The 11,875-nt window shown below is 35.4% G+C and overlaps 1 protein-coding gene across 1 annotated transcript; it reads left to right on the top strand.

The window, feature by feature from the left end:
• Positions 1-8,172: 8,172 nt before the first annotated feature.
• Positions 8,173-11,598, top strand: LOC143633333 (FACT complex subunit SPT16-like). Its single transcript, XM_077101657.1, has one exon. The coding sequence runs from the start codon at positions 8,190-8,192 to the stop codon at positions 11,445-11,447; it is 3,258 nt and encodes a 1,085-aa protein (XP_076957772.1). The 5' UTR covers positions 8,173-8,189; the 3' UTR covers positions 11,448-11,598.
• Positions 11,599-11,875: the final 277 nt, after the last annotated feature.

Genomic DNA, 11,875 nt, shown 5'->3' with positions numbered 1-11,875 from the left:
GAGTCACACCACACATGTAACATTTAGTAACACATATATATATTACATTTGTGGTATGACTCTTAACTATGTCATAACTTGCACCTAAATTCAAAAAGGTAACAAAGTGCTGTTTGAATTCTAAAATACTTGATATGCATCTTAAATTCTTAATGTACAAGTGGAACAGTTGTTAAGTTGCTAACCATTAGTAGAAGCCTAAATATATTATCACTATGACAACAAATGCACAGCTCCTCCACTACATATGAATCATTTAAATTCTTAAGAATTAAGAAAATAATTGGTTGGGTTGCATAGATTGGAAGGGGGCTCAAGGAGGATAATGGATACATATAGTATTTACAAAAAAAGATTTCTTTTTTTGAACATTTTGATTCCAGGTTAGTTTTAATACGAGCCAAAACATTGGATATGAGTATTTTGGATATAGGTTGGCTTGAAAACAAAATATATAATTTTACTAACGTGTCACTTTGACATGCTTTCAGGTTTCGGGTAACGGTCGAAACAAAAACATTACAACCAAGTGCAGTTTGGGTATTTTTAAAAAGTAGAGAACACAAATTTAAAGTTCTGATTATGGGAATGTAAAACAATTGTCTCAGCTGTAAATAAGCAAACAAGTAGAACACAAAACGATAATATAAAGACAGACATTCATAAGTTGACGTAAACAGGGTTGTTCGAGTTGAAACAAGCCCAAACCAAGTTCATGTGACAACTTGACATTGATGGTCAACTGACATGTAAACAGGGTCGTTTAAGCTGAAGGAGGCCCAAACCATGGTCATCAACAAATGGCAACTAGGTAACATATTCAACATTATATTAGTGTATTACCAAGACAATTATTCATACGTCTGACAACGAATATTTAACATGTCTAATATATTGTGGCAAAAAAAAAGTCAGCTTGAAGGAATATGGCATATATATGCAATTCATTAGCAGCCACCAAAACTAGCCAAAAATGCCATAAGTAGTCCTTTGTAATTGGAAAACCACAAAATTTTAACATCTATATGTCGCACTACAATGGTGCGTCGTCACTTATTGCATGGCTTGCAACCCAAAGAATTTTGGGACAAACCCAAAATATTTTTCTTCATAGTTGTACTTCCCACAAATCCACACACTATGATTAATTACTTCGATTTGTAACTTCGAGAATGTTAATCAACGACCTACTTCGTGGTAACGCTTGGATGCCGTTAGTTTCTTCGGTTACGGTTTCACACCACCGCAACGCGGCGGGTCAAAACACTAGTTAGATTCTAATGTGACTATCATGCACAAAGAAACCTTATTATATAAACAAACGCACGAATTTAAACGATCAATTAATATAGAGATTCAAGTTGTATTACCGTAATAAAAAAAGTGATTTTAATATTGTCAACGTCATTGTCGGCGGACTTGTCAACTTGGCCATTTTAGCAGTTCACTCCATGCACTACTATTTTCCACCTCTTAGAGCACCAAAATCTTAAGCAAAAAAGCTTGCGCCTTTTTCTGTGTAAGGCAAGGCTTCAATGTATATGAGTGTCCTCCTATGAAATCTTTCAATAAACTTCTTCATGAGAAACTAGTTTCAAGCCAAGCCTGAGGTGAAATCAGTCATGATTTTGCATGGAGTTTCATTGACATGTAGCAGGATAAGAGGGTTTCCATGGTGATTCCGCCACTAACAATTGCACTTTACATATACGTGGTGATGTCCATAATGATATTCATCGAACGAGTGTACAATACTGTTGTGGTTATTTTAGTGAAGATTATGGGAAAAAAAAAGATACACTCAGTATTAACCCATTGTGTTGGTTCATATAACTATGTTTAATGAAAAAGATATGTTCCTCCGCCTTTGGTCGGGGTGTGACAATCGTCATACTCCTCCCACATTATTCTTCTTTTGATTGCATCTACGACCACCACCACTTTATTGTAAGAGCTAAAACTATTGGATCTCCACCTCTGAAAGTTGATCCTGTCATACGACCCTAGCTCAATAGAATTCCCAAAGCCGACTAATAATATCATCCAGTACGGCAGGGTCCATCCCTTGGCCATTTTGCGCAACTGAACCCTAATTTCACAAAATCACCAACAAAAACCTAATTATTACGACAAATTCAAACCCTCGCTCAACGAGTTTTTTTAATTTCATTTTTTGTTGTTCGAAAACATTGATTAAACGCATGATGCATGCGAATTGACGAGTGTCGGTGCTGGAAAACATGAACGAATCGTTGAATTGCTAGTGTAGATACATGGCGAGCTGGAGGAGATGAAGGCTGCTACTCCGATGTTATGGTTTGATTATTTGAAGTTATGGAGCTTCAGTTTTAGTTAGGCTTCGGTTTTAAGGCTTCAATTATTTGAATTTATGGAGCTTTAACTACTAAAACTATGGTTCTGGTGACATAAACAGCTGGAATTTAGGGTACCAACAATATTTTGCCGGTGGCAACAAGTCTGATGGTTGCGAAGCTAGGGGTTGCTGGCGGCGGGTAATAGTGGTGGTGGTGGGTGAATTGTAGAAGTGAGAGTAGGAGAGAGACATGCCACGTAAGCGATCACATAAACATTTTTTGACAACTAGGTATGCCACGTAAGCATCAAACTAACGGAGTTAACATTCCGTTAGCCGCGAACCATTGAAAACAAATAACGTTTAGTTGGGACCGCTACCAGCCAGGTGTATAGTTGAGACTGTTATTTGCCAATATGGCATAGTTGATATTAATTAAATCCAATTTTTCTTATATTATCATTGTGTTTTTTTGTTTATTTTCGTCATTGTGTCTTTTTCATCGACATTGTGTCTTTGTTACTCAACGTTGTGTTATATTACTCAACATTGTATTATATTTTTCTTGACAATGTGTTATATATTGCGATCCATTGTGTTTTTATACTCTTCCTAGATATAGAAGATTGTATAGAATAACTTAACCCCCAACCCAAAATCATATATTATACTTTCTACATGAAACGTAAAAATCATTGTTGTCACTTGATCCACCCCACAACATAGATCCACCCATGATCATGGCAAAATGTGGTGGTCAATGACAGTATGGAGGTTGTTTATGGATTAACATGACAGTTTGAAGTGTTTTTTTAAAATGTATATTGGTTTTTATTAATCCGAACTATTATCTTTTGGTCGTTGTCAGTCCCAACTAAGAAATTGGCTCATAACGGTCCCAACTTTTAACATATATGTTCCTAACGGTCCACGACTAACGGAATCCTAACACCGTTCATTGCAGGTCGCTCAGAAAACGTTTTTTTGCCGAAAAACTCACATTTGTTTCCAGAAAACTCAACATTTTCGTCCCAAGCATCTTTGTAACTTTATATCAGACCTTTAAAAACCTTTTTCTAGTAAAAACCCCAATTTTTTAGGTTGTTGGAACCCTATAACCATTGTCGGAATCGGTTGGTGATGCTAAAGTGGTTGTGGTTAGTTAGTGGTGAGACAATTGGTGATGGTGGCGGTCTTCAGGTTGTGTTTTCCGAAAAAAAAATGTGATTTTTCCTGCCAAAAACATTTTTCCAGCGACCTGCAACTAAAGACATTAGAATTCTGTTAGTCGCGGACCGTTAGAAACAATTACGTTAAAAGTTGGGTCCGTCAGCAGCCAATTCGTTAGTTGGGACCGATAACGACCAAATGACGATAGTTGGGATTAATAAAAACCAATATACCTTTTTAAAATAAGTTATATAACTAAAATACATATCATCAATAATATACAATAAAAATGATCTATTTAACTAAATTTTTTAACATATTAGTTTTATAAATATCAACTGTTAACAAGGATTGAATGTTACAGGTAGAAATAAAACAAAGAATCCGGTCATAGGGTAAAACTATTAAGGTGTTCTATGTTTATATAAAAAGTAAAAGCTTTTCTTAAATGTTTTAAAAAGTTCCCATACACGATCTTTATAATTTGTAATAAAAAATCCATATATGGTTATTTCTATTTTATGTAAAATGACAAAATATGTAGAATTAATAAAAGCATTTTGTGTTTGAAGTGTTCAAGTTTAACTCGTGAAAAAAAAACCTTTTACGAAGAGTTTGCAAATAAATGCATTGTTGAGAAACTTGCCCTATATATGAAGGTGAATTACCTAAACACTACGATATTAAGGTGAATTACCCGATGTGTTGATCATGATTATGTTAAAGCTTCTAGTTCTGATTTCTTTTTATTTAATCTTACAAATTACTTGAGTTGTTGAAATTTTGTAACTTTTATTTGAATCAGATCAGTTTCTAACGCCTTATCGAATCTGTGAGATTTTCTTGATCAAAGTCGATCTATAATTCAATAGTTTAGTTCACCAATAAGTGTGATATATGAACATCGACATATGAAATTAGTTATCACGATCTTGTGGAGATGAAAATAATCTCAGGAAAGATCTTGATGTCGACAACCTTGCCTAAAATCTTTACAAGAAGGCTTTTCTCATGAAAACAAGGCAACACCAAAAAAAATATTTATCAATAACAGAAGCTTTTCGAGAACAAAAACAAGAGTGATGTGCACACTATGTGTACGATTCTCGCACCAACACATGACTAATTAACACTATAAAAGTTAACCCTAATAGGTTTAAGGAATTCTCTAAAGTTTAAACTCATATAATCTAAAATCAATACAACAAACAAGACCAAATTAGAACCGATCATTCAACAACAAAACAATCATCCTCGTATCCATTTCCAAAATAAACATGTCATAGCTATAAAAATCTATAACAATCCATATAAAAAATCATTTGAAAAACAATCAAAGGGATGTATTTTGTCCGCATACACTTGTCTTCGTTCCACATTGTTATGATCATAGTTGGTCTTCTGGTCCAATAATCAGGGCCGACTCAACAACTTTGATGGCTTAAAACGATGTTTAAAAACGGAGCCTTGTTGTAAAAATATTATATGGCTTTCATTAAAAATAAATCAATGTCATCATATTTTGCAAACACACAAGTAATGCGATTGCTCACACATTCCCGGATCTAATTAAGTTTAAACGCCGCTCAAATCACACACATTAATCTAAATAACAAATTACAAATGTAGAATTATTACTTTTGTTTTGAAATTTGAAGTTCTTAGAAAGTGAGGGCCTAAGCCCTAGTTTCATTTCGCCATCTCTAGAGACGGCCCTATCAATAACATAATGGGTGATGCTTTAAACTCGAGATCTTAAAATATCATGTTCGAAACCTGACTCAAACGAATTTTCCCATAATAAAAAGGCTTCCATTTTAATGATGTCCTCAGTAAGAAAAAGAAAAAGAAAAAAGTTATGGTATATAGATAATTGATAAAAATCCAAAGTCATTCCAAGACATTGTGAAATGAAAATTTTAAAAACCTTGAGAAATCGCCAACCGAGAATTGGGCGGGTAGGATTAACCCCCAAAATCCAACATATAAAAGCCTACCAATAGAACCACACACCCATAACATCACAAGCAAACACAACACAACACAACACAACACCGCCGTGATTCATAGCTGCACACCGCCACCGGCATCATTTCCTCTTCTTCAGTTTCCGATCGACTTGGTAAATTTTACTCTTACGACCGTTTTTGGTACTCTAGGGTTTCAGATCTACGATTTTTCATGTGAAATTAGGGTTTCAGATACAGTTAATTGGTTATTGTTATGTCTTAATCGGAGGAAATCAGTATTTGATTTGTGTGGATCGTTGTTATTGGGTTTTCATTTTAACCAGGGTTTATTGTATTTGTTCTTAATGTTTTGTGAATTTGATGATTGTAATTAATTTTAGAAAGTTGAGAAATGGATTATGGTGTTGAGGTAGTATAAACATGACAGATGTAATATATTATTATGGCAGTATGATAAATTGACAGTATTGGACCTTTGAGCATAATATGTGATTGAATGAACTTTCTCTCAGCATTTTTTTGTGTGTGTGTATTATACGCAGTAATTACATATTTTAGTTTAGAAGTGCTTGGTTTTTTTATTCTAACTTCTATTTATGACTTGAAGGAAGTTTATGTGTCATGGTAAACTCATAGTCACCTAAATCACGGTTTGCTCCGGTTCGGGTACGCAATTCGCTAGGTTAGACAAATTCGGTACGAACTGGTATGGTGTACCATATAGTCCAGTTCGAGGTAGAGATAAAATAGAAGTTATATATTTAAAAAATAATTTTCAGTTTATTATACACACACACACACATATTTATATGTAATAATTTTATGAAATAAACAAGTTTCTCTACATTATCTTGTAAGATATAAATTTGAGTACTAAAGTCTAGGGTTAAATTTAATAAAGATACAAACTTGACGGTGAAAATTGAAGTTTTATGGAAGAAACATAACACACATCTCAGTATGAATACGGTTTAATATGTTATATATGTCATAAAAGTTAGATACAGATTACCATAAACATAATGCACATTTCAATATAGATTTATAGTGCGTGCGCACGGGTAAGGTGTAATCTCAATAATTTTGTAGTTGTGGGTTTGGAAAGAATTTAATAATGAAAAGATTGGGACAAGGTCTTTTTGAGAGTTGCAATACAAAAGTGATGTTTTAGAAATTGTGTTTTTTACAATGATTTTCAATGGACAACTGCCATTATAATGTTAAGTGTTTGCAGTGTATCGTGTTTTTCTATGTTTTAAAGTGCTTATGTTTCTTAGTTTTTCTTTCATATCTAGTCAGATGAATATGCCTTCATTAGTTGTAACTTGTAAGTCCCTTATATGATTTCTTTGTGTTGCATATCAGTATATCATAATCCACAAGGGATTTCGGAATGAATAGGATAACGTATTTTTTGAAACATGTCTGGTAAATCTGAAATATAACTAGGCTCTAGGATTATACTGTCTGAAAAGGAAGTGTTTGAAGTGTTTGATAAGTTGTTACAATGGAAATTCCTACAATTTGATTGTGGTGTCTTTATTTTATCGTTATTCTTATCTGTGTAACTTCTGATTTTGTTTTCTCTTTGTAGGATTTAGGCGTTTGACGCTGGATTTAACATTATTGTGTTTTTGTTGACATAAGAGGCATACATATAAAACAAGACTCGCTATTGACATCAAATAAGGTAAGAAATATATTAATTAGTTTTTTTTATTTATAACATTTTTTAATTGTTAATAAACTGAAACTTACTGACATGGGTAGAAACTTACCACATTTTGTAAACAATTCTTGTGTATTGACTAGTTTGAACTTTTTAGTAAGTTAATACAGAACCATACCATATGGTCATAGTTAATAAACCCACAAAATTACCCATGTACAAAGTGGTTAAAATCATAGTTATCAAAATCGACCGCTTAAGGTGCTTAAGCGCATTTATTGGGCGAAGCACATTAAATGCAATTTCAATGCATCGATATTAAAAGCGCTGACCTGTTCCTGTTCTTAAATGGCATGCACATTATTTATTAAATGACATTTAACCCACCTTTTCCTATTCTTAAGTAAAAACTAAAACTCCCACTATTTAAGGGCTCAACTAGTTTATATTTATTATTTTTTATCTAATATTTACTTTAAATACATTTTAATTCTTTTTTCCTATATTTATTATTTTCTTTTTTTAAATAACACAATATATGCTGTTCAGTATTTAGTCATGTTTATCATAATTTGATATACAAAACAATAATAGTTATATAAGTATATTTTAATATATACTTTTATAGCTATTATTATTATTATTATTATTTTATATATCAAAATTATGATAAACGTGACTAAATACCATGAATGGTTTCAAGAATGAATCTTTGTTTTTTTATTAAGATGTTCTACTTTAATTAAAATTTTGTTTTTTAATGTTCGCCTTTTATTTTTAAATCGGGCACTTTTTTGCTTTTTTATTCTGGGCGCTAGGTGAAGCCTCAACTCTTTCGAGCGCTTATCGCATTTGATAACTATGGTTAAAATGAATGATAAGACCAACAAATAAAAGTATGAAATGGTTCAAATGGATTGTGCTTTTCGAATACACATGATCAAAGACTTGTACTTTGAGCATTTGTTAGTATGATATATATATATATATATATCTTTTGAACAAAAAAAGAGTCAATACATTGTATTCACTTTTCCTTTTTTTAATCTTGAGATGCAAAATAAAAATGTCAACTTTACATATCATATTTAGCATTGTAACTAATGATTATATGTTCACAGGTGGAATGGCTGATCATCGAAATGGTGGAAACCATCCAACTGCCACTAAGGGTGCAGCAGGTGGAGGAGCTTCAGGCAGTTACTCAATCGATGCTGCCACCTTAACTAGGCGGTTACAATCTCTGTATTCTCATTGGCGGGAACACAGAGAGGACTTATGGGGATCTTGCAACGCCTTTGCAGTAGCCACCCCACCACCATCTGATGACCTTCGTTACTTAAAATCATCAGCTCTTAACATTTGGCTTCTCGGTTATGAGTTTCCAGAAACCATCATGGTTTTCTCAGACAAACAGATCCACTTTTTATGTAGCCAGAAGAAAGCATCACTTCTTGATGTTGTTAAAGAGTCAGCTAAAGACGCTATTAATGTTGATGTTGTGATGCATGTTAAGGCTAAAACCGATGACGGGTTGACTTTAATGGATGATATTTTACATTCAATCGAGTCTGTTGACTCTCCAGTGCTCGGGTATATAGCAAAAGAGGCACCTGAAGGCAAGCTTCTAGAAAAGTGGACTGAGAAAATGAAGTCATCGGGTATACAGTTAACTGATGTAACAAACGGCTTAGCGGATCTTTTTGCTGTTAAGGAGGCCGGTGAGCTTACAAATGTGAAAAAAGCTGCTTATTTAACCGCTTCTGCAATGAAACAGTTTGTTGTTCCAAAGCTTGAGAAGGTGATTGATGAAGAAAAGAAAGTGACTCATTCTTTGTTAATGGATGATACTGAAAAAGCTATTTTGGAGCCAGCTAGGATTAAAGTGAAGCTGAAAGCTGATAATGTTGATATATGTTATCCTCCTATTTTCCAAAGTGGTGGTAATTTTGATCTCAGACCAAGTGCTTCAAGCAATGATGATAATTTGTATTATGATTCGGCTAGTGTGATTATTTGTTCTCTTGGGTCTCGGTACAGCAGTTATTGTGCAAATGTGGCGAGAACGTTTCTTATCGATTCAAATGCTAATCAAAGCAAGGCTTATCAGGTTCTGTTAAAAGCACACGAGGCTGCTGTTGGTTCGTTAAAGCCTGGTAATAAAGCGAGTGATGTTTACAAGGCTGCATTTGCAGTGGTTGAGAAAGAAGCTCCTGAGTTGACTTCCAATTTGACAAAATCAGCTGGAACAGGGATCGGGCTCGAGTTTCGCGAGTCGGGTTTAAACTTAAACGAGAAAAACGAAAGAGTTTTAAAAGCTGGGATGGTTTTTAATGTTTCACTTGGGTTTCAAAACATGCAGACAAAGAGCAGCAAAGCCAAAAGTCAAAACTATGCTTTACTGATAGCTGATACGGTTATTGTAACTGCTACTGGTCATGAAGTGGTGACAGCATTAAGCTCAAAGGCATTTAAAGATGTTGCGTATTCGTTCAACGATGGCGAGGAAGAAGACGACGAAATGGCACAAGTGAAAGTCGATTCAAACCGAAACGAAGCTTTGCACTCCAAAGCTACATTAAGATCAGACAACCATGAAATGTCTAAAGAAGAGCTTAGAAGACAACATCAAGCGGAACTTGCTCGCCAAAAGAATGAAGAAACTGCGCAACGTCTTGCGGGCGGGAAAAGTGCAACGGGTGATGGAAGATCATCTGCACGAACTTCAAACGATTTAGTTGCGTACAAGAATATAAACGATGTCCCGCCTCCGCGAGACTTAATGATCCAAGTTGACCAAAGAAATGAGGCTATTTTAATCCCGTTATATGGAAGCATGGTGCCATTTCATGTTGCTACTGTCAAAACCGTGTCAAGTCAAGCTGACACTAGCCGAAACTGCTACATTCGTGTTATATTTAACGTTCCTGGAACTCCCTTTTCGTCTCATGACCCGAATTCTGTCAAGAATCAAACAGATATATTTTTAAAAGAGGTATCATTTCGTTCAAAGGACCCGAGGCATATTAGTGAAGTTGTGCAGCAAATCAAGACGCTTAGAAGAAACGTTGTTTCTCGAGAGTCGGAACGGGCTGAACGTGCATCATTGGTTACCCAAGAGAAACTTGTGCTTGCGGGTAATAAGTTTAAACCGATAAGATTAACTGATCTTTGGATCCGACCCACGTTTCCGGGTCGTGGGCGGAAGCTTCCTGGTACTCTTGAGGCTCACGACAACGGGTTTAGATACTCGACTTCTCGAGCGGATGAACGTGTTGATATCTTATTTGGTAATATTAAACATGCTTTTTTTCAAGCAGCAGAGAAGGAAATGATCACTTTACTTCACTTTCATCTTCACAACCACATCATGGTTGGAAACAAAAAAACAAAAGATGTTCAGTTTTATGTTGAAGTGATGGATGTTGTGCAAACGTTAGGAGGCGGAAAACGATCTGCATATGACCCGGATGAGATTGAAGAAGAACAACGAGAACGTGACCGTAAAAACAAGATTAACATGGATTTCCAAAACTTTGTTAATCGCGTTAATGATCTGTGGGGCCAACCAAAGTTTAAAGGGCTTGACCTTGAGTTTGACCAGCCGTTGAGAGAACTCGGGTTTCACGGGGTCCCACATAAAGCTTCCGCATTCATCGTCCCGACTTCAAGCTGTTTAGTTGAGCTTATTGAAACCCCGTTTCTCGTGGTCACTTTGAGCGAGATTGAAATCGTGAATTTAGAACGTGTCGGTTTGGGCCAAAAGAATTTTGACATGGCGATCGTGTTTAAGGATTTTAAACGTGATGTGCTTCGGATTGACTCGATTCCGTCTTCGTCACTTGATGGGATTAAGGAATGGCTCGACACGACTGATATTAAATACTATGAAAGTAGGTTGAACATGAACTGGCGGGCGATATTGAAAACGATTACAGATGACCCTCAAAACTTCATTGATGAAGGTGGGTGGGAGTTTTTAAACTTGGAGGCTAGTGATTCCGACTCGGATGCTTCACAAGAGTCGGACCAGGGTTATGAGCCGTCTGATGTGGAGCCCGAGTCTGAGTCGGAAGATGATGAGTCTGATAGTGCGTCGTTGGTCGAGTCTGATGACGATGAGGAGGAAGAGGAAGAAGGGTCCGAGGAAGAAGAAGGGAAAACATGGGAGGAGTTGGAACGGGAAGCGAGTAACGCTGACAAGGAGAAAGGTGATGAGTCAGATAGTGAAGAGGAGAGGAAACGGAGGAAGATGAAGGCGTTTGGGAAGTCGCGTGCGGGTCCCAGCAGCAGTGCGCCTAAGCGCCCCAAGTTCAGAAGGTAATGCTTTGGTTTAGAATAGTGGAGTATGGTTAAGGTTACGGTTAAGATTATGATTTGTTTTGTGAACTTGTAGTTGAATCTGGGATTATTTATATGCAAAACACTGGTGCTTTTTTGTTTTAAAAATGGTTATCTATTGATATATTTTGTGACTTCGGTTACTTTTTTTGTTATAAATTTTTTTAGTTGAACCTTGGTTGAATTACTGCCATTTCAACCCTTGTGCTTCTAACTCTTGAATGCACAAAAGCGAAACATGTTTTGTACAATCTAATATCACTATCACCACTAAACGGGTGGGTAGCAAGTTATACTAGATTCAGAGTTATCAAAACAGGGTTGCTTTAAAGTTATATCAATTTGTTTGGGTTGATTTATGCTCTTTTGAAACGTTTTTTTCTTTCTTTCTTTGTTTTTTTTTTATAATTT

Source organism: Bidens hawaiensis, unplaced genomic scaffold, assembly GCF_021521415.1.
Source record: "Bidens hawaiensis isolate Kalapana, Puna unplaced genomic scaffold, B.hawaiensis_p1.1 tig00006678_1, whole genome shotgun sequence".
Lineage (NCBI taxonomy): Eukaryota > Viridiplantae > Streptophyta > Magnoliopsida > Asterales > Asteraceae > Bidens > Bidens hawaiensis.
The sequence above is the reverse complement of the archived record's forward strand: the minus strand, read 5'-3'. Positions and strand labels throughout refer to the sequence as shown.

Bases quoted from the DNA above. Each gene is read 5' to 3' on its own strand.
- LOC143633333 (XM_077101657.1), top strand. From the start codon at position 8,190: ATGTCAACTTTACATATCATATTTAGCATTGTAACTAATGATTATATG.